We start from the raw sequence: 24,272 nt of genomic DNA, 5'->3' as shown, positions 1-24,272 counted from the left end.
TATTCTTGATCTCATCCCTAATGGATTCAATCTTTTGAGCAAAAAATTTCATGAACTCGTCAGCTGAGTGGAAGGAACTATCGGAGGTCGGCTGGCGCAGAGTCAGCTTTGCCACTGTATCAAATAGGTGTTTCGGATTGTTTTTATTGAGATTAATAACTTGCGAAAAATATCGAGTTTTTGCTAAGATAAGCGCATCTTTATATTTCAGGAGGCTATCCTGCCATGCCTGATGGAAAACCTCAAGTTTGGTTAGACGCCATCTGCGCTCATGCTTTCTACATAATTGCTTAAGCGTACGCGTTTCATCTGTGAACCATGGAGTAGGCACTCTACGGCGAGTTTTCAGACGTAACGGCGCCACAGAGTCAATGGCATTTAACAATGTCGCATTGAATTCATTCGTAAGATTATCAATAGAGTCGGCGTATGTGAGAAAATTAGTGGTTGCCGGCGACAGTATTTCAGATAGCGCAGTTGCAGTCATAGAGTTGAAATGACGGCTCCTATAATGCTGATTGCTCTCTTGTCTTTGACAAGGAACTATAATTTCAAACTTTATTAAGTAATGATCAGACAAAACAGTAGTGTATGGCAGTACTGCTATATTTGAGGTTGCAAGTCCTCGGGATAATACCAGATCTATGGTATTTCCATTCTTATGCGTTGCTGCCTGTACAGCTTGCGTAAAACCAAAGGTATCAGTTAAAGTCTGAAACGCCGAAGTAAGTGGCTCTGACGGTAAATTCATGTGGATGTTGAAATCGCCCATGATAATTATATTATCCGCATTGGTTACGAGATCAGCCACAAATTCTGAAAATTCATCCAGGAAGCCAGAGTAAGCCCCGGGTGGACGGTAAATAACAACAAGATAAAATGACGGTAAAGCGGTGGATCGGACAATGAGAACCTCAAATGTTTTAAATACGTTGATCGAACGAGGCCTAAAACTAAGCTCGGAATTCGAGATGAGGGCGACACCCCCACCCTTTTTTCGAGGACGCGCCACATGCGAGCTCACAAAATTTGGAGGCGAGGCCTCATTAAGCGGCATCAGTTCATTAGGTTTTAACCAGGTCTCGCAGAGACCAAAAGCGTTTAGATTATGTTCTGTGATGAGATCATTAACGAGAATGGCTTTCGTATGAAGCGATCTAATATTCATAAAACCAAGTTTAAGTGTAATTGGTCGATCCGGGTGCGTATTTATCGAAGGATATTTATACGAAATGCGAGTAAGATTGTGTTCTCTAAGCCTGACATCACCTCTCAAATGTTTGTTAGCGCGGTGGGCTGATACGACCGTGGGAATCTGATAGTAAATATTGACAAACATACAATATACAATATACAACAAACAAACTCACACTCATTACACGTATTTACACACATCACTCTGCTGCCCGTTTTTTATAGTGGTTTTTACTGCAGTCATTCTTTCCAGGGAGGGAAGCGTGTCGTGAACTCTGCGGCTCTAAGCCCAGAGCTCTGGCAGTGGCGGCTTGTGATGCAGCCGCAAATTCAAACCAGGCCCCCCCCTCCATTCCCTCCCCACCATTCCGAGACATCCTGCCGCTGTGTCTTCTTGCTTGGATGGGAATAGCACCCAGATGTTCAGATATATTACAGTGCTTTGGTGTACTTGCAAGTCGTCGTATCAATTTTCTGCTCTTTCCTGCTGGTATAGTCATCTCAAAGATAAAGCAAATGCCCCACAACCAAGCATCCCTTTCTTTATTTTCTATGTTCTCAGAAATATTTTATTGCAATCAAAAATAATCTTTCTCCTCAATATTACCCCCCTTACACACACACACACACACACACCACATTCAAATTTATACGCTTCGGAATTTACCCTATCAAATGTTCGGCCATAAATTCAAATCAGTGTGACCAACATTTTTCAATATATTTTATGATTCTTTTTGTGTTACTCCCCTTAATAATCCTTCTGATGCTATGACACAATCAAAATGAGTATTGTCATATTTTGTCCATGTGCAAGCAGAGATATGAGTCTTTTCACCCTTTAATGACTCCTGATTCAATTTCATGGGAGAATAAACTTTTATGTTCTCAGATTGCTCTCAACTTACCTGCTTCCCACATCTACTACTGAGCTGAATGCAAAGGTGCACGTCTTTTATTATTCAGTATCAACATTCTGCTGGATATAACAAAATTACTGTCGACTCAGGAGGGGAGGAAAAAAAAAGATTTATGTAGCCCCCCCCCCAAAAGCCAATACAGGTTTCAGGTTACATCTATGGCGCAGTGGAGATTTATGTTTAATAAGCTTCAGGTGTTGGCTGGCTCGGGGAGGGTGTACTGCCTGCAGAGAGTGGAGCAGCACACACACACACACACATACAGTACACACACGTATACTATTTTCAGTCCATTTTGGCTGTCACAGGCTGAACTGACGCGTCATTTTGCACGGCTGCTTTGCGTCTGGAAAAACAGAGCTACCTTTGTGCCCGCCTCTCCGACAGTTTCATGCAGCGCTTTATACCGACCATACGACAACACACAGGCCGTCAGGGGGAAGCAGAGACAAATGGAAAAGCAAATATATGACTAATAAGCAGCGAAGGGGAGGGATTTGCTGGAGAGGTCAAAGGGGAGACTGACAGCAGCTATTAACAGTGCCCCCTCCTTCTTTTACTTTCTTGTTTTCCTCAGTCGCTTTGACCAGGTGGAGGCGTGAATTAAAGGTCATATCTAGAACCCCCCCACCACCACACACACACACACACACACACACACACACACACACACACACTAATTTGGATGGGGTCTATCTTGAGTTGTTACAGCATAGCGTCAAACTCAAGGCCCGGGGGCCAAATGCGGCCCGCCATATCATTTTATGTGGCCCACGAAGACCAATTTTGCATCGACTTTGTGTCATTACTAAGATTATTCTATAATTTCTCTTCACTTTAAAAAAGAATAGAGATATCGCTTGCAATTTCTATTACCATTCATCTTTTTAAAACAGTTTTTATTCGTCTCAGATTTTAAAACAATCATAATGGCCCTCTGAGGGAAACTATGACTATGATGCGGCCCGTGGCAAAAATGAGTTTGACACCCCTGTGTTACAGTATCACAAAAACATTCGAGCTCCCCTCACATCATTTTCAGCCAATGATATCAAAACCACTGACAACAAAATTCACCCCTAAGTGAAAATGCCCAATTTGGACAGCAGTTAAATAGGTTTCCACTGGAAATGACTTCATGGAGATTTTAAAAGCCTTGTGATCTCCCAACTTCCGTTTGAGGTCCCACAGATAGTGTTTGGGTCCGGAGACATGCTTGGGTCTTCCGTCAGCTACATTAGGAAGGAGGTGGTCATCTTGGAAGTGTGTTTCAAAAAAAGATATAGGGGGCTCACTCATATTTCGTGAGATGTTGCTTTGGCAACTATACAAAGATGTATTTTACCATGACTGCTTTCCACATGCAGGCACATGTGTCTGGTTCCGCCCTCCGAGCATCCCCCTCATGCCCCCTCACTCTTTTCCAAACACCCTCATGGGTGTCATATGTCATACCTGTCATATGTCATCATTAATCCTCTTAGCAAGCATTCCTCCTGAAAGTGTCTCAACAAGATAAACCACAGATGCAAGTGGTGGCATTTCTGAGGAGAATGAATGCGATACGGCAATGCAAGCCCTCCAGCCACAACATCAAGTACACCTGCACAATCTAAATTGATTAATCCTCCACTTTGATTGACAGCGCAGATATTATATAACAATCTGTTTAAGAGCGTGGTTGTAGTTTACAGTGATGTACAAGAGTGCTGCATTTAAAGTGATTTTTTGGGGGGGCAATGGAGCGACCTTATTTAATTCCATCAGAGCATTAATAAGAACTCTCACTTTGGTGCAATACAATGTACACTACAGGCACAATAATAAACATATTTCCTTGATACTTTGTGGAGGTAGTGGTACATGTGCCAAATACAGGACTGTCTCAGAAAATTAGAATATTGTGATAAAGTTCTTTATTTCTGTAGTGCAATTAAAAAAACTAAAATGTCATACATTCTGGATTCATTACAGATCAACTGGAATATTGCAAGCCTTTTATTATTTTTATATTGCTGATTATGGCTTACATCTTAAGAAAACTCAAATATCCTATCTCAAAATATTAGAATATCATGAAAAAGTATACTGGTAGGGTATTCTGATTTTCTGAGACAGTCCTGTATGTTGATGCAAATGGAAAGGGAAAAAGACACAGAACCTACACCAAGAATCGTCCCATCTGCCTATTCCTAATGTCTTACATCATTCTTCATGAAGCCAAAATCAGCCTGTTAAAAAAAATGAGAAACAATGTGGGCGCCCTACATTTTTGTGTACTAAGTAGGTTGTGAGGAGTAGTCTGAATAGATCCGAGTTTCTGTATCCTGAAAACTAGTCTGAAGTGGCGGTTGGTAACTGTCTTCTAAAAGTAGAGTAGCTTCAGGTCTTACAAGAACATTAGTTGATGATATGTGCTCTTCACATTGTTTCTTGGTGTTGTTTATCCGTCAGGTGAGGGCGGTTTGGGAAGTGATAATTGCTGGTATTGGTACACAAGGTCAGAGCACAGTGGTAAAGAATAGCCTGTTGATCCGATTGGTTCTTCCTGTGGTGGAGTTATTGTGTGGAGTGCAAAATGGCACAAGTGGCTCTTATTCAGTAGACACACGCTGGAGGGCCCTGCTTTTCTCCTCTGCACAAAGATCCACAATTCCCTGGGCAGTTCTCAGGTGGATCGACTTTCCCGTTCTGCCCCGGTAGCTCGCATAAGGGACGGCCCAGCGGCTTTAACCTGCTCCAGTCTCACACACAGGGTTATGGTTACATAGTACGTTCCTAGCATGTATGCACAGATGCTCATAAACAAGTATAAGCACAAAAGGTGCACTCATACGTTGGATTACTTCGATGCGTTGCTTCCAAATGGAAAACCCCATTCTCGGATAGACACATGCTTGCGATTATGGGACATTTCCAATACGCACTCCGTGCGTGGAGCAGCTGTGTCAAAATAGAACCGTGCACTGTCACCTGAGCTACTGTTGTAGGATTCCTTTACACTACAAGCCAATGGCAGCCTTTCCCTTGTAGCTAACTGTCCTTGTGTTCAACTCTCAGATTCCTGCTGTTGATTGAGAAACAAGTTTTCCCAAAAGAGCAACTCAACACTACACACTTCATACACGCTCGTTATAATGTTACAGCATTTTTGTCTTCTGGTCCCGGAAAATGAGTATATATAGCAAACCAACAAACAATTGGTGTTTGTTAGTATGTCTCTCTCTTACTGATGAGTTGGGTGTGTCTGTGTGTGTGTTTTTTTTTAAATTTCCAGTCATACTGTTATGAGGTGGGAAACAAACCATTCCCGATGTGCATATGTCCACGCAAAATTAAGTACCGTATTTTCCGAACTATAAGGCACACCTAAAAAACAAAAATTTTCTCAAAAGCCGACATTACACCTTATAGTCTGGTGCGCCTTATATATGGACCAAATTCCTAAATTTAAACCGGCTCGAAGCATTGTGTCATGAAATCAATCATATGTGGCCCGCTGAAGACAATGAATCATGAAAAAAGACTATGGATCATTATTTTGTGATTACAAAGTAATTTGTTGTGTCTGAAGTTGAAATAAAAAAGATAAAATGGAGAATGATTTGATCTGACATGATGCATTAATACTTATACTTATAGTCCAGTGCGCTTTATATAAGGACAAAGTTTTAAATGGGCCATTCATTGAAGGTGCGCCTTATAGTCCGGTGCGCCTTATAGTCCAGAAAATACGGTACATGCAATGAGTGAGAGGTTCATATTAGAGTTGAACCAGGACCAGGAATTCAGCAGTTGCTTTAAAGACCCAGATCCAAACCCAACCTACCACAACCATACCAGAAAAAAAAGGAAGAACCTTTTGATTTCTAACCAGCAAGAAATACTTCTCAACAGTGCGTGTGTATTATGATCCCAAAGTCGGAATAGTTACAGTTGGAGTCCATTTGTATCTTCAAAGTACAATCACCACGAAGGAAACAGTTTGCTTCCTCTCTAGGGCCTAATAAAATTGTGTTCCAAGCTTTTGATGTCAATATAAAGTAAAGGATTACCTTCCAGGGTATCAGCTCAAAAAGTAACTCATAACGACACCAAATTTTGGGAAATTTGAAGACAGTCCTGAGTTGATGATCAGACCCAACGTGGAATTGACCCGATACCCGGTCCAGGAATCTGCTTCGATACTCTGGTTCACCTTGTAACATTGGCCTCTTGTGCCAATGGCTCAGTCGACTCAAAAATACTCCTGAGAGGTTCCCTGCTGATTGTTGCCAGCCAAATGTCAATTGCATCTGTCGTCGTAGCCTGAAATGTTCCTATTTTTTTGTGCCTGCCAAAAGATGGACTGAGGTTCTTCCCACCAGATGAAGACTCGAGTAAAACGGGAGATGACATTAGCAGGGAAAAGGAAGTGACAGAGGCCTGAGAAAATCTCCTTCCTATTAAGTATGTCTGTTTTGTTTCGGTTATATATATATATTATAGAAGACATCAGTAAAGGACATCTCTCTGCTCATTATGTCTGTAGAGCGGTGAATTAGACATGAAGGTGTTGATGCAGCAAATAAATTGCATTACAGAAGAAGCAGACTGTGAAGCTAATGGGGGCATTAAGTGTAATGAAAAAAGTGTCACTCCTGCAAAAGTATTCATCAAGTCAGCCGACTGAGATAAAACAAGTTGATTGCAATTTTTAATAGCAAGCCGGATAAATCACACAAAAACATAGTCAGTACTTTTGGTCTATTTATTATCCTTCTGTAGTTCTGGTCTTCAAATCTAATATTGCAGAAATGCGTAGGAACTTAGTAGATCAGATTTATTTATTCTTTTGCTTGACTACAATATTTCAACATCACTTGGTATGGCCTGCTACATTTAGTTATTTATTTTTGTCTTATTATTATTTTTTTTTTTTAAATTGTGTTCACCCAAAACTGAAGAGTGTGTCTATGTGTCTCAGTCTCGCACTCACTTTTTATTGGCCTGGCATCACGGTCTCTCACAATTGAAGGGTGTGATATTGTTGTGAAATGTATTTCTTTGTTCTCTATGTGTCATAGCGTTTGTTCTTTTGGGTTCTTAAGCGGTAAAGAGAGAATTTTCCCCTGTGACTTCTAAATTCAAAATAGCTGTCATCGGTCTGTGGTAAGACAATACATGGCCACCAAAAATTCAAAAGCGATTAATTCCAGTGTCACTGTAAACCACAAAATACTTTCTTCTCAGACTGTTTGATATGAAATTAAATCCTCATTTTGAATAAATACAAATTTTGCTGAAAGAAATTGTGCCTCTGTGGCTCTTAACTAACTAAGTCATTTATAAATTAAGTTCCTAAAGATGCATAAATGACAGAAAAATCTGCACAGCCAGAAAATCATGCAGATGCACGCTTCCTCCCTCACGCACACAGAGAAAATATTGCCGCTAGAAAACCCGGGCCTCGGAGGACAAAATATTTACACTTTCACCCCTCCAAGCCTCAAAATCCTGTAACACAAGAATGTTATTCCAATTCTTAATATTATTCTCCTCCCTTTGAGAAATTAAATGCAAGTAAAATTTTTGCTGCTCTGGTTAAAGGTTTGCTTGCTTGGATTGCATACTGGATATCATTTTGCCAAATGACTTAAGTCTGAGTGTACATTTAATTTCAGAACAGTCAAAAGGTGAAGGGTAGTATTTAGCATAATAAATGACATTTGAACTTTTTTTTTTTTTTTTTGACAAACTGGCCTGGAAGCTTATGTGATAGATGAGACATGACAATTTGTTGATCATGTTATCTTTGTCCTCCGACAAGTCAGAACTGCTCGTGTGTGTCTTATTGGCTCGAGCATGGGTAATTTTCATCTAGTTGAGTGCTCAGCAGATATAACAGGTGTGGAGGTGAGCACTCCCACCAATGATTTTTCAAACCCAGGGGGCTGTAGAAGCTTTTTTACTCGTGGCAAATAAATCCTCCATTTTAGAAACACCATCGTTTAAACTGAAGGTGGTAAAAATGACTCAACCTGTAGTCAGAATAAGGCCATAAACTACACTTTTTATTAGTTTTCCACCATTTAAAATGTAAAATATGCAATGTCATGCAACATTCGCTTTGTTAGTTTTTTTAATATGCTACTTACCTATTGTAAAAAAAAATGATTAAAGTAATCTTTAAAGCTGTGAGGTAATTTGACAATTGACGCCTAAGTACCGTATTTTCCGCACTGTAAGGCGCACCTAAAAACCTCCAATTTTCTCAAAAGCCGACAGTGCGCCTTATAATCAGGTGCGCCTTATATATGGACCAATATTGAGCCACTACAGCAGGCGTGTCCAAAGTCCGGCCCGCAGGCCAAATGTATATATCTTATATATGGACAAAGTTTTGAAATGGGACATTCATTGAAGGTGCGCTTTATAATCCGGTGCGCCTTATATATGGACAAAGTTATAGAATGGGCCATTCATTGAAGGTGCGCCTTTATAATCCAGTGCGCCTTATAGTGCGGAAAATACGGTACGTGAAAATAAATTTGCATCAAAGATTCTTGGAAAATCTGCAAAATATTAGTTTATCCTGTCTGTTTCAATTCACAGTTATTTATTGTAGTCTGTCCAGCCCGTCACCTATGACGTGTTTTGAGTTTCGGCCACTGAGTTCGACACCCTTGATCTAGCTGATCTCTCGTCAGTAGTCAATAAAGGAGCACAGTCTCCTGACAACACCTCTGAGTGACAATGATCGACTGTGCAGGTCAGCAAAATGTTTTTCTCTCCTTCTTTCCTCAACCATTTTCTTTTACAAACTGCCCCCTTCCCCTTCCTGTGCTCTGTTAATATCATCATCATCCAGATACCCTTGACTCATACTGTCACAGATGCAAGGGGGGCCCACGATTCCGAATGCAGCGTATCCTGATGCAAGGTCTGCATATCACATACTGGATCTCCAGTTCTGTTTTTGTCACCTGGTTCAGCATGTTTTATATCAGGCTTGAGTCATTTCATGTTACCTGTCCCTACAGACCAGGACACTGACTCCCACAGCATTCATGGCACTCACATATCATTGTTTCATAGTGAATAAAAATCCCAGGTGTGATCACTGAGGCTGGCAGGACATTCAGGAATTTCTAAAGGTGGCAAAAAACAATTTCCTCCGATCGGGACACTGTTGATTTGATCTAACTCACTCCAGCTGACAGCCTTTTATCAAGATTAAAGCTCTAGTTTCTATGTTGACTGGCACCTTACACTCTTTGTCTTCATTAACACTTCTTCACCTTTTGACCTCTCACATATGGTCACCATCTCTTCGGCTTTGTGAGTTCAGCCGTTACATGACAGTTTGAGATTTCAAGTTCACGTGTTAATGCACGTTGGGACATTGTGAGATAAGTTATTGTCAGTGAATGCTGAAATATATCTGCCATTAAAGACACAATACCAAGGAATGCAAAGTGAGGCCACACCATTGTGCCAATGTCCTCTGGCAAGCCCGTGGCAGTGTACACTCCGAAACCTCCAAACACATGCATTACATTTATTTTTGACCTTGAATTTCAGTGCAAAGCATAATGAAAAATGAGCTGTTTTTAATGACGGTGCAGGAGCTCTCATGACAGTTTTTCAAACTGCTTTCTTTGCATGTATACAATGTGTGACCTTAAAAAAATGACATGATGGTCCACCAGGAGGTCAATAAGTCAAATGAATGAACACTTATACATAGAAATATACATCATACACATAAAGGCAGCAATATATATGGAAGGGTTGTAAACACAGGAAGCCACATGGAGTTAATTTTTTTTCTTCAGACACCCACATGCTCCCCTCCTCCCCAACACACACACACACACACCTATATTCATGGAAAGAGCTGTTTAAAGTAACAGTCCATCAGAAAGTACTCTTGTAAATGTGAGCATATCTGACTTGCTAAATGCACGGCGTGTGAGCAGAGCTTGTTTGGATCCCAGTCAGCATTCACACGAACGGGGGGGGTTAAATCTGCGGGTTGCATACTCCCTCATTTTCCCCCACCTTTGCTCCACGCATACCAAAAAAACAGTAGCCCTTTTTCCACATAACTCAAATAACTACTGACTAGTATTTCACGCCATATTAAGAACAGAATGAATCTAAAATACGGTCAGCAGAGCAACTTATTAAATAGGATTCGAAAAAGAACTTTTGTTGATGAATTTAATGAAAGAATAGTGGTGCTACTACGTGTTCACATCGTAGTGATTTGAACTAAATTCTTCATCTCTGTATTTTAAATTACACTGCATTCTGACTTTGTTTTTTTGCTATTGTGCAGAGGGGGCGGGGTCGATTTTTGTTCTGCTATGTCCTACATACGGAGCAATGATCACAGCAGGTGCTGAAGCTCACTTGCAAGTTCCTGTCTGCCTCCAATCTGTAAATGATTATCCTGTCGTCCATCAACAATACTGCCAAACAATGTCTGTCTTCCCCCACAATACAAAACGTGTGTCTTGACATCTAGAGGCACACAGAGGGATCAATATCACATCATCTATCAACCACTTTATTTTTATGTTAATGACATAATATTACCTTCGTAGTCCTCCTGACCCGTGTCCAACTCGTGCGCTCCCCTCACAAGCCTTTATTGTTTCAAACTTTCTTTGGAACGCCGTCGGGTGACTCCAAGCCCGCTTTGTTTACATTGGAGCTCCGTCAGGGGATCTCTCCAGCCACCAAGCCAGGTGCTTATCTGATGTAACGGACCATTGATCACCTTTTACCCCCACAATGAATCAACCTGCTGTTAGCTGAGTGGCGAATCATCCACTCGGTAACGTTACACTAACCTCATATGCGGACGGCAGCTGTAAGTTCATCGGTCCTACCCTTGTTGGTAAAATACGGTAGATAATATGACACGTACTGGCTTTTCGGCCTGGAAATTAAACGGGATGTTGTGTTTCAGCTGAGCTTAAAAATCTTGCAACACTTTGGGTGATATTTTCCCCAACGGAAAGCATTACATCAGGCAATAAACACCTTTCATGGAGCGTATTGTTTAAGAAATTGCACCAACAATGCCAAATGGCCTCATCCTGAGATCCCTCATTAATCTCACTTGTTTGTTCCGGGTGGTAAATATTTATCCACTGCACAAATCTCAGTCATCATTGCCATATTGCTTTCTTAAGAAAGCATATATGAAATTAAACAATAAAATGATGACAAAGAGTTCAGTCAAGTGGCACCATATGGTCAGTAGTGTGTTGTGAGTTGTGTTCATCCTGTTTCTAAGACCACTTGGCTCTCATTTGTCTTGTGCACCTCCTGACACGCAACAGACAACGTTTGTAATTCATCATGACGCTGTCACAAATGAACTGATTTGTTTGGGGTTGTGGAACAACACCCAATGACTTGTGGTGGGAACAATTCAACTCTTAAAACTATAAATATAGTCCATTTTGAATTCCTTCAGCCATTTATTTTAAAACACAGCTGCAGGCTAAACACTCTAAAAGTGTCTTTTTTTTTTTAACCTCTATTTATTGCACATTTCATATACAAAAAAACTCAACAGATATTTCGTTGGGAAAAAACAAGAATTATAGATGCTGACAAATTTAAGTACCATTTCTGCAGCAAATTAAAATGATCCCATACTTCTCTGTGCCACAGCCGCTTATTTTATATTAAAGAGCTCATTATTCTCTTTTCAGTCCATTACTGGTTTCCGACGTAACGGCACCACCAAGTCTGCCTCCATAGATTGTAAGAGGCAGGGGGGGTGGTGAAGACTAAATGTTTCACTGAGCTCCCCTGAACCAGAGCAGATAGTATCGCGCCAAGAGCAGCAGCAGTTAGACCCTGAAACCCAACCACGCTCTCGCCCCCAACTTAATTAGGCCATAATTTTACTGTATGCCACATAGGGGAGACATTGCTGGGGGAGGGAGGCGTGCTGCAACGGTGGTTCCAAAAGGCCCATTAAAACTTTAAATGAGTCTTCCTGGGGTCACATTTAACAAAATACCGCACATTATTTCAGTGCAGGTCAGCATTCCTGCATGCTTTTTAGAGCCACAAACAAACAACTATTCCCTGCCAATGGGTTACGTTAGGACAAAGTCTGAATGTGGGAGTTCAGTTAAATTACATTTGGAATCGGAAAATGCAAACGAAGATTACCATCTTATCATTTGCAGTGACCACATCTATTTTGTCGATCACAGAAGGAACAGAGTTCTAAAGTTGAGGAAAACAAGGACAGACCTTGTCTGCAAACACAGTTCTGTTTCAATCTGCACAACACAAACCCAAGCTTCTACACATTCAGGGAAGTCTCAAAATCAAGGCATATTTTTAAACCCCTTATGAATCAGGCTAAACTGAAATCAGCTCAAAAAGTACTATTAAAATGTCTTTTTGGCATTTACACAATATTTCTCTTGATGGTGTTATCTTTTTTAAATATATTTTCCTAAATAGACAGACAGACCGACCGACGGACAGATGGACTTGATACATGCAATGTTTTAATGTTTATTTAGAATGTATTGTAAAGTATTGCAAATTGAGTCCATTAAATTGTATTACTTTTATTATCTTTTTAAAAATAATTAAGACATGAAATTATAAAAATGTATAATAAATTGATTTATTATTAACATTAGTGTATGCAGCCATTGCAAATAAGATGTTAAGTAAAATTTAAGTTAACCATTCGCACGTGCACATTTGTTTCTTTATGCATATTAGTGTGTGTTAACACAACATTCTGGTCTATTTTATTGCTGACAGATATTTTGCAACTTTTCCTGCCCCTGAGCCAGAGGAAGACCAAACATCCTCCATCGTAAATTTTTCTGAACACTACCTGGAGAGCGTGCCACAAAGGAAAACATTCACAGTACAAACACCCACACACACACTCACACACACACGTACACACGCAGGCTCCAGTGACCTGGAGAAATACTCAAATATAAACATTGTACTCACCTCGTCGTTCTCATATAAAATGTACCAAGTGTGTCTTTATATAGGTTGGTGCTGTTGATGATTTATCGAGTACATTTTACGACCCACACAACTTCACCACAGCATCATTTTTATAGAGGCTGACGGTAAATTGTTTGGGATCAGTATTTCTGATCGTGACTCCTAGAATTTTCATTTTTATTGTGGTGTGTTTCAGTCTTTGATGAGAAGGAGTTGAATTAATCTCTGTGGTCTCCCATATTTGCTGCCTTTGGGTTTGGTCAGGTTTGGGAACACATACAAGCGCTGTGTTTTCTCACACCATGGTATGTGTTTGTTGATGTGTGAGCTAAAGACAAACAACCCAAAAATTATATTTGCTTCCTTGGTTGTGCAATACACTATTTGCACAAGTGTTTGCTTAAGTGGTGGAGGCCCTCCTTGATATTCATTGTTTATTTTTCTTGGGGGAAAGGGGTAATTATTCCAAATAACATTCTAGAAGAGGATGGTTTGATGTAAGACTGTGTGAAGGACATACATCCATAATTATATTTGATATTTGTGTCATTAGAAAATTTAAAATTGTAAAACCATATTTGATTAACGCAATTAGAATCTTTTAAACCTTCAACATCTAAAACCTTGAACATGGAAAAAATGGACTTTAGCATGCATGATATGTCATTTAAATCTTTTAGAAATGTTGCATTATTTGCATGCAAATACTGCATTACTCCTTCCTCCCTAGGTATACGTATATTTTAATTTTGTTTAAATTCACACTTTATTTCTGCCCTTGGGTTGTCAGTCAGTCCTGACACCCTAACATATTAGCCCCTGAATTTTCTTTTTTTTGTTAAAGTAAAACTTCTATTGCAGGCCATGGGGAGCCCAAAGATAAGTTCACTCACTTATTTTTGCAGTATATACTAAATTATGATATTTCAAACTCATTGTTTAAAATCTCAGTTCAGATCTGTCACCTAGATCATTTTGATGACTTTTGTTTATCCTCATAGAGCAAGCTTTTGTTGAACCACTGTGAAGCACATAATGTCAACAGGTTCTCACCATATATTATGTAGCTATACGTCAAATGTTTGCTAATTCTATGCTAAGTCTAACTATGCACATGGGGGGAGTTGTTTTTTCACTTGATATTTTGTTTGACTGCATGGGTAGAATTGTTTGCACCATTGTGCACCGTTGTAGCAAACGTAGCTTTTTCTTGGCCAATCATGGCGGCATCCTTCATTTGCATTAAAATCAGAGCAGCCGAAGCCCACATTGTACTTAAAACAGGAATAAACTCGGCCGCAAATGTGACGAGTGCAATTGCTACCATGCTTCAATTCTTGATACATTGATAATATTTCACAGACATGTCAATTGTTTTAAATAATGAATAACATGTTTTAAAACAAAACTCAGCTACATGTCTTAAAACAAAAACCAGCTATCACTAAATTCGTTCTTAAGGAAAAGGTTTTGAGGAAAAAAAGATCCCAGATGAGTTGTGAATCTCTCTCAAGCCCCTTCATTGCTCTGGCAGCCGTGAGGCCTGGGCAGACCGTAAAGGCTTTACAAGGTGACATCACATAAAAAACGAAAGAAAGAGGGAGGTCGTTTTGAGGAGAGAGAGAAGGAAAATCTTCCAAATGGGACAATTTCGCCACCTTTCATCATCTCATATGTGCTGCATCATTTCTTTAAGTTTTCATTAAATGAGTAGTCATTAGTAATGTTAAGTTGTCATAATTGTAAATGAGGGAGTGAATATAGAAGCATGTGTTTTGAAGCTGCGTGGCTAAGATGGTTGGGTGGGCTGGTGAGCCGTTCCCTGTCTGCCATCACCCATGTCCACTTACACACACTCTGGGCCTCAGTGGGAATGAAGAGGGGATTATGGTTGCGACCGACCCTGGAGGGCCATGCACTTAACACTACTGTAAACAACAGGGCCATTTGAGTGGTTCACACCAAGTTGACCCACTCCAAAATCACGAGGTGAAAGGTGGGGGATGCAGTCATTCATGGTGGTCTCTAGAAGACTAGTGACAGTGGTACCTGACTGAATGTTTACATGCATGTCTCAAGCATTGAGTGTTTCAACCTCACACTTTAGAAAGACTGCTTTATGGGAGTTGTTTTGATTGCTGGATAAGATGTTGGGAGAAGAGTGAAAACATCAAAACAGATGGCTTTCATGTTTTAAACAAAATGGCAAAATTGCCTGAATGCTAAAACAAAGCCATGTCAATACAGTAGCTGCCATTTCTGTCTCCTCAAAGAATGCTAATGTTTGGTTTGAGTCGTACTGTTTGTTCTCTGAAGCAATTAGCAGGATCTGCACTTTTGCGCGAGTGGTTTCACTTTTCCCCTTTGATTAAGTTGGGTTTAGGAATACAACAAACTGGCATACAACGGACGTGAGTTTGAGAAACATTTCTGCGTGACAGAGCGTCATATGAAACAATTTTGCTCTGTATTTTCTTTGGCATGGGTAAGCTTTGGACTGGAGAGGAAAAGGAATTTTTATTTAGTCGTAGGAAAAGGCGATGGGGAAGGGCAGAGAGACTTACTCGATGAAAGCACTCAGAACAATGTGCTTCAAATATTTTCCTTCACACAATAAATGTAGTACAATTCACTCACTTACCAGTCACGATGGAAAACTTTTCATTTAATCCTTTGTGAAGCATTGAAATCATGAATAATCCTTGTAGGAAATTTTACAAGCGTTTCTTGCGTAAGACCAAAGCTTGTGTTGTGTTTCTTTTTTTTTGTGTTTTGGTGTTTTGCCATCATTGAACACAGACCAGAATCTGCACTTCTTATACTCCGCAAGTTCATCACACAATGTTAAGATTAAAGTCATTACCAGCCAGTTAGAATTCCTCACTCCATCATTAAGCCTGACTCTAATTAGAGAACAGGCCTGGTGTGGTTGTAGTGATGATGGCACAAACGAAATACGCCCCAGCACACATCCCTGAGGAGCACCACTGTTTAGCATCAGTCGACAATTACCAACATGCCAATAAGTTATTGATGAGAAAGTTACATAAGTGGCCCAGGGTGGGTTTTTTTTTCCTTTCTGGGCAATGATTAACCAAAACAATTTGGAAAAGAAAATAATGGTCTTAATTTAGTGCAGTAACTTAGTTGCTGTACTTTGCTAAAATATATATCACGATCTGATGGATTACAGATTTGGGATCTATGGGGTGCAGTTGGTGAAGAGAGATAAATCATGAGTGTCAGGAAGCGCTCTATTGTCCTCAGGCGATGTTCTGCAATAAATATTCCCTTTTGCCTTTGCAACAGAGTTACCACAACTTCTAAACAATATCATATTTGATGATCTTCACTAATTTCATTTTTTTTCTTCTACTCATCTGCTAATGAACCGTACACCATTTCCATGCAAGCTTCTGCTCATGTTTCTTAGAATCTTTTGGCGAATAATGATATTGCAGTTTTGTCGCTTGAAGTAGTCTCATGCGAGGGTGTGGATTTGTTATTCTCCCTTAGGGGATGAAAACCCAGACGTGAGACGCCAAAGCTTAGGAATTAGAGCAAAGCATCAGAGGTTTGTTTTCGCAACCCTCTGGTGCGTCTCAGCCCGACTTCACCAACGTGGCCCGGCCTGGTTGAGTGCATCTCACGGAGACTTGCAGGAAGGAGCCGCCACTCCAGATGGTATAGTTCAGCCTCTGCCAGCCTCTGAAGGCCTGGCTGCCGGCCTAGAACCACAACTTCTGACAGACGAAAGCCTCGGGCCCTTCTGAGCCAGCACAAAGCACCTTTTCAGGGGCCCTTGCTGCTTTGCCTCCCTCTTACTGCACAGCTAGGAGCGAAGCACCTCATGGAGGCTGGGATGGAAAGTATTCACCCCAGAAGTGAGCTTTGGTTCAACCTCGGCATTCATCAGTTGCCAAGTGAATCGGATATAAAACAGACATTTGCGCCCACTTTTACGGTGCATATCTGTACATACATGTGTACATGTGTGTGTTCAATGTAGAGACGACAGGCTAACCTGCAAGTGAACCTAATACTCCCACAGTGCCTGAATCAGCAGTGTAGCGCACTTAAACTGTTTGCCTCTTTGCGTGTACAAACTACATCAACCTCAGCACCCTGTACACACCCTCCTTTGTGTTAATTGGAAGAAAAAAATATATAATGATGCAATATTTAACAAAGCAGGTGGTAGGAACAAAGATTAATGATTTGAGCTCAATGAAAAAAATGTCTTGAGGTTAAGTGCATCAGTCTGGGCAAGCCCTCTTGGATATTAAGGCAAGTCATTCAGAAACACGTTTTTTAATTACTTTCTTACCACTGACAATTGAAAGGGGAAAATAGGAAGGTTGCTTTTACCTGGCTCCAAAAAGTCATCAACACACGAGAGGGAAGCAAGATCACTGGAACTGACTGAAGCAATGAAAATAAGTGAAGCAAAAACAGCCTGGAAAGGAATCAAGAAGAAATTGAAAGCCAATTATGAGGTGGCAAATAGAGCTGATGCAATACACTAGCGCTTGTATCCGCTGAGAGCGATGCCGGTGCAAAAGCAGGCCTTGTCTTGTTTCAGCTTTATCACCTCGATATAGTCATGGGAATCATTTCTTTTGGATTGTGAAAAGTATCTGACACAAAGGTAGGCATTATTTTGAAGGAGTCATATACTTTGACCTGCAAAAAGGTACAGCTACAATAGCACTCTTAATCATTTAGCCTGGATCGCACTGTGCCTTCTTGTCTTAGAGACGACCGGAATCATAACCGGTTTGTTTCAGTCATTGTCGTCATGTGGGTTGCAGGCGCTCTGGGGAGGTCACATGATTTGTGGCAATCGTCAACTGTATCAATTTTACACAATGTGTTCATTTTGGCATTTCTGTGATGAAGGCTTCCAAGATGTCCGAGCTGTGCTGTTATGGTTCACTTATACGTTCCTGTCCATTATGTGAATTATTATGACAAGACACTCGTGAACTAATTTCAGCACACAGACACAACCTCGTCTTCCCACCCATCACCCACAAGCTTTCGTCCAGCACAAGAGAGAGCGGGAACTCCTGGGAGCATCGCTGTGACGAAATTCAGTCCTGCACAGTTTCAATTAAACATCATTTATGAGAAGACTTTGCTTTTACAAGTTGGTTTATTGACCTGACTGTGTGTTTATTCATGGCAGTATGAGTGCAGCAGCCCGAGTGGTTAAGTCCTGTCTCCTGACATGAAGCCAGTGGCGATGACAGACTCTTTACTGTCTAAAACAACCTTGCCGTCATCAAGCAGTTAGATTGCACAAGAATTATTTTCTCATCTTTTTAGTCTAGAAATGTTTTGTCGCTTTGTGCTTGATATCTTTTAGCACAGTTCAATTGGTCAGATATTATGAAGTCGAATAATACTGCTGCTTTATGAGAGCTCCGACATGTTTGATAACTCAGTATCAGTTTTACAATATAAAATGTAAAATAATTTCTTTTCAGTTAGACATTTCTCAATCACCAATCCATCTGTTGATTTTTTTAAACCCAACCCATTTGAGTCACAGGTTTGATCATTTATCCATGAATTATGAATTACTATTTTTGTTTGTGCAAAAACACACACTAAACTCATGCTTGACACATTGGCCGGACATCATTCACACAAATGACTTTCAATTACGACATCATCACTGCAGGACTACCCAAATGCGAGTGAGCAGGCTGAAGTTGTTGTCATTGGCATTACAGTGCAGGGAACATTATGAGTAAGCTCATTTATAAGACACACCCGGACCTGTTAAACATGCTATGAAACCTTGTGTGTCATATCGTAATGGATCAGCACTCATAATGAGTGCAGTCAAATCTCGAAGCACATTATTAGCGACTGATCTAGTCAGCACAAAAGCAATCTAAAGAGTGCCTGAATTTTCACTGCAAGTCCTGGCAGAGCTGTTTGGATTGTTATCTTCCTCCAAACAATTTAGTTCTCCCTCTTCCTTTTCCAATGATTACGCACACCAAGTGCTCTTACCTCAGACCTTCAGACATAGTACAGTCAGTTTATAAACTTACTCAAAATGGGACGTGTTAGCCACAACTGCAAATGTTTAGAAGATCCCAAAGGCCAACAAAGCTTATTCACCCTTACTCACATATGCACAGCAGTGCCAAACACAAACATCCAGTCAACTTGGTAATCCTTCCATGCCGAACCAGACATGGAGCCTTCCCAGTGAATAATCAAAGGCAGGCAAACCCGTCCCTCACACTCTGACCTTGTGTTGAACCATTCATTATCTGCTACCTCATGCAAACGGAGGATTGAGGAGTGTGCGGTCTGATTCCACATCAAAAGTGTTCTAACAAAACTCTACTCTGGATGGAAATTAGTATTTGAGCATATATTATTATTATGTTTGTGGTCATTAACAAATATGTGGTTCGCGTGTGAGTAAAGAGACTCAGGTTTAGGACTAAATTGGTGGTGTCACTCAGCACTTTTGCTTTAATGAAACTTTCCCTTTGTCTCCATCACACTAAAGGTCACCCCATCTCTCTCTCCAGGTTTGGTGGGGTCTTATCTCCAGTGGATATATTTGGCTTTGCACAAAGCCTTGTGTTGACATTCCAGAGGACCGAAATTTGCGCAAACAGACCAGGCTCCACCAGATGGCTGTTCAAGGGAGGACGAGGCAAGGATTGAAGGACACTGAGGGGGATTATGAAGAACAGGAAGAAACAGCGCAACTACTTTAGCCACCGAAATGTCAAAGTATCCCAGCAGGCCCTTTATTCTTTCAAACTTTGCTTGATTGTCAACAAAATACCAAACCATACGTAATAATAACGTATATCAGCTACTGCCCCAAAAGTCACCAAAAACTAATATTTGGGGATCAAAGGTTAATCTTGCCAGCATATGGAGCCAAAAAACTCTTCAAATGAAAAAGTAATTTAAAGCTTTGAGTGACCGTGGAGGGTCATGTTTATTAGATTAGGTCAAGAAAAATATCACTGCTCACTGAGTCCTTGGGAGTTTGAGAAGGGAGGAAAACAACAAGAAGGCATCCAGACAGCAAGATAATGCTAGTAACAAACACTTCAACAAATTCTGTCACTTTATTTTTAGTATTACCAATATAGTACAATATCTAAATCAAAAGGTGTTGTTTTAATTTTATTTATTATTATTTTATTTATTTCATTTATTTCATTTATTTCATTTATTTCATTTATTTCATTTATTTCATTTATTGTAATAATTTTAATTTTAATTGATATATTTCAAATCGAGGTATGTGGAGATGTGACTGTGATGCTTTCTGTTTACCATAAAGTTGGCTAGAACATGGTAAACATGTCCCATTTCTGACATCCCATAATGTGATATCTGACAGATGCAACATTAATTCAAGTGGCTTTTTGTCACAATCTATTCCTCTATATGTCCCCACCTCTTGCACTTCAAATGTGGAAGGATAGCCACATTTGCTTGCCTTTCCTTCCACCCCACTTGAAGAAGGGCTAAGGTAGTTTCGCTTGACCCTTTGCTTCATTTTTACATTTTGCCCCCCCTTCAATCCTCAAGGGCGTTCTTATTCTCCCTTTATTCAATGGAAGCATTCCTCCTAAGGAATGCCTTTACAGAGAATTTTCCCTCTTAGCTCTTTTCAGGTTTCCGGAGACATGAGGAGGCACGTCCAGAGGAAGACCTGTGACTAGTGCTTGTCTTCTGGGGCTCACACCTGGTGATAGGACGGATGAAGACATTTGAGTGTTTTACTCATGAGAATGTTTTCTACTTACACACTTGCTGTACACACAAACAATTAAAGACCATAACCTTTACACCAGTTGTCAAACTCAAGGCCCTATGGCCAAAACTGGAACTGGTTTTAATTCAGTGTACAACTGCAAAGTATGGTATTGAAAGTTGTTTGTCATCTTGACTCTCAGAAACAATGAGGTAAATTACAACAACAACTTGGAACATAATTATTCTGTTTTGAATTAGTCAGAATGTTGACCAAAAGTGAAAAAGTTGAACTGTTGAACTGGTGTGGTGGTTCATGACCCTAATGTGCTACTGTATATTTTGACAGGAGAGACGGTGCCACCAACGCCAGCTACTCTAGCCAATAAATCAGTTTTGATTAACTTTAATGAATGCAGATAAATCAAGACTCACTCTGTAGAATTAAATTTGTTCTGATACCAAAAACAAAAAAACAACTAAATTAGTCAGCTAATCAAATGATGGCAGATCAGGACACAGTTACACGATGAGTTCTGTCTTCATTAATGGAATTGCTTTGACCACTTGCATAGATTTGTCCTCCAACCGGATTATATTGATTATTTTGTTGTGTTGTGATTTTCATTTAATCATGAGACTCACCCTAAGAGATCATTTACGTGAGATTCACGTTTTAAGATAAGTCTCATTCTATTAAGAAAAGTAGTCGAGATACAAAAAAAACAAGCTATCCTTCCAGTTTGGCCAGAAGCTAAAGAGTGGAGGAAATTCCCTTCCATTGTGTATGTAAGAAGAAAATCAAAGCACACAAGTAAAATGTGTAGTTTTGTCCCAAGATCAAAATGATATTATTATTACTGCGATTATTATTATTTTTTATAGTTTTATAAATCTGAATATCATCCTCTGCCACTTCCTAATCATCAAATATCAAACAAAATCACGAAAATGAAATCATCACAGGTTTTTGAATATACTGGTACAAACAAATACACAGTCAAAGGTGAAAGCGGTTTTAATTATTTATTTGCAAATGTGACAGGTACATCTGCAACAGAACAGCTTAATGTTGGTCCAAAAGAAAATAAAACCACATTGATTTTATACTTCTTAAGTGTTTGATTGTGTCAAGGTAAGTTGTGTCAAGGTAAGTTGGGTTCTAAAAAAAAAAGGCAGCGGATAATTAGTGTGTCTTTACACTTGGAGCAGTCAATTCAGAAAAAAACTTCACTTCCTAAAATAAAGCTAAGAAAGGCTTAAAGGTCTGGACAGAGAATGCCATCAAGGTCTACATAAGAAAAGAATTAGCTTGCTATAAAATGTACAAATTTTCAAAAATTTAACTTAATATTCACATTCATATATAAAACTTAGAAAACATGGTTCTGTCAAACCCACTAAAAAATAAGCCATTTATCCCCATTACTGCAGAGATCATTTTTAAATTACCATACATTTCAAGGATTACTTAGATATTATCTTCATTATTAATAACATCATATTGAGTTTGTTCTTTCTCCAGACTTACTCATTAATACAAACATCACAAGTCAATAAATTAACATGCAACCTCAGTCCCTGAAAGCCAATACTTAACCATGTGTTACTACTGAGTGAGTGTGAGACAGGGTTTTTTTTGTTTGTTTTTTTTAGGTTTGTGTGTGTGAGTGTGTTTGTGTGTGTTTTGTGAGTCGAGGCTATGTGCAAACCTGCCTATTGCTCCAAGTTGGGTGGAGGGGAGTGGTGTGAGGTGGGGTAAGTACCTTTTTATTTTTGAGTCCATACAAAAAAATAATTCAATGTAAATATATAATATATATTTATACATATTTGAAGATATTTACAAATATACCCAGAACTACACATTATAGTGTCTTTTTTGTCTCTAGAATAATTGGAAGAGAGAAGTGAAAAAGAAAGGCATCAATATTACAAAATAAACAGGAAAGCAGTTTCTACGTGTACTCTCCTCTTCCTCGCATTTGTTAGTCAAATCTTGGTCCTTTTCCTATTTTTACTCCTCTTCTTAAAGTTTATATTGGTCCATACATTCCTCCGGGAGTAAATAAACGTCTTGGAATGCCAGCAACTGGAATGGGGTCTCCAAAAATTGTACATACCAAACCTCTGTGTACACATATATATTTAAAGATGTCTCTGTTAGTATGAAAAAGGAGAAATAAGGGCCCTGGAGAATGTCACCTAATCCATTCTAAAAAAGCTCAGCTTGTGTCGGGCCCCTATCCTCTTCTTAAGACACGGGGTCACGTAGGATGTAGTGCATGCAATTGGCAGTGCAACGGCACTGCTGCCAGCCTGGTCCCAAAAGGGTCCATAAGTCAGCCAGAAGCCAGAAGAGTGGGCAAAATGGGGCGGGCTAGAAAGCTGGAAGAATTTCAGAAGAGGTGTCTTTGCTGGGTGTGAATTGGGTTTTCAGGCGAGGAGCTCATGTTTTGACATTGCCATTGATGTGCTGATACTTGGGGAGACACGGCTCATCCGGTAAGGGCTCGGGTGAGAAGACAGAGTCATCGCCAGAGGAGCAGGAGCTGCGAGTGTCGGGGAAGATTGGAGAATACTGCTCTGTGGGGGTACACAGGTCCAGATACTCCTGTAGGCGCAGACATTGGGACATTGTTATTTTACAAAAGGGACAAACATCAGCTCGATTTGGTAAAACAGTAATGTATTTTTTCAAAACATGATGGAATAAAAGATTTTAACAAACAGACGGGGTTCATTAGGTGAAGTTGGTGTCGTATTTTTGAGTTGGATGTGACCCACACAGCGAGTGACGACTCGTAAATTGGGGCAAATATTGGCTCAACCGGTTTAAGATTCCTTATGTACCTGCTTATACAATAATGACCAAAAATGATACATACATTTCAATTGAAATAGCATGATTGAAAAAGAGCTCTTCATTTAGTTGTGAAAGGCTTGTGTGTTCTTTGTTTTTCCACAACGATTTCTGGGTCTGCTTGTGAGAGCGACGATTTATTGTGGTTTTCTAGAAAAGAGCGCTGGCTTACATTTTCTTAGCTCAAAAAGAAAAGGCTCGCATTCCAAAAGACCTCCACATCTGCCAATGGTTTAGGGCAGAAACCAGAGTGGGTGGGGGGTTTATTACATTTCAAAAGTTCAAAATGAAAGTTGGGCTATTTTGGCTTCAATTCATGGAGTTCCAGAGCTGAGATTAGTTTTGACAGCTTTCCATCTCCTCTGCTCAGCTAACAGATACCACAAAAGAGAGAGAAGGGAATGGCTTTCGCTATAGGAAGCATGGTCGTGAAGATCAGTCAAATTTACGGGGCCTTGGTGGGCCTGGATCAAAGAATGTAGACATTTTTGTGTGTGCGTGTGGACGGGGTCTTGGCGGGCCTGGATCAAATCATGTAGACAATTTTTGTGTGT

At 40.0% G+C, this 24,272-nt stretch overlaps 2 protein-coding genes across 8 annotated transcripts in view; one reads left to right on the top strand and one right to left on the bottom strand.

Annotated features, from left to right (window-relative positions):
• Window positions 1–24,272, top strand: part of vsir (V-set immunoregulatory receptor) — a 292,760-nt gene that overhangs the window by 219,756 nt on the left and 48,732 nt on the right. The gene's annotated exons all lie outside the window — the stretch shown is intronic.
• The window catches only part of fgfr2 (fibroblast growth factor receptor 2), a 29,866-nt gene continuing 27,461 nt past the window's right edge, over window positions 21,868–24,272 (bottom strand). For all 7 annotated transcript variants that reach the window (XM_061284547.1, XM_061284549.1, XM_061284550.1 and 4 more), the window contains one exon: window positions 21,868–23,469. In XM_061284547.1, the coding sequence (XP_061140531.1) occupies window positions 23,305–23,469 (165 nt within the window). In that variant the 3' untranslated portion in view covers window positions 21,868–23,304. The remainder of the gene's footprint in view (window positions 23,470–24,272) is intronic.

Source organism: Syngnathus typhle, linkage group LG8 (genome assembly GCF_033458585.1).
Source record: "Syngnathus typhle isolate RoL2023-S1 ecotype Sweden linkage group LG8, RoL_Styp_1.0, whole genome shotgun sequence".
Lineage (NCBI taxonomy): Eukaryota > Metazoa > Chordata > Actinopteri > Syngnathiformes > Syngnathidae > Syngnathus > Syngnathus typhle.
Note: the sequence above shows the minus strand (reverse complement) of the source record. Positions and strands in the feature narration are given on the sequence as shown.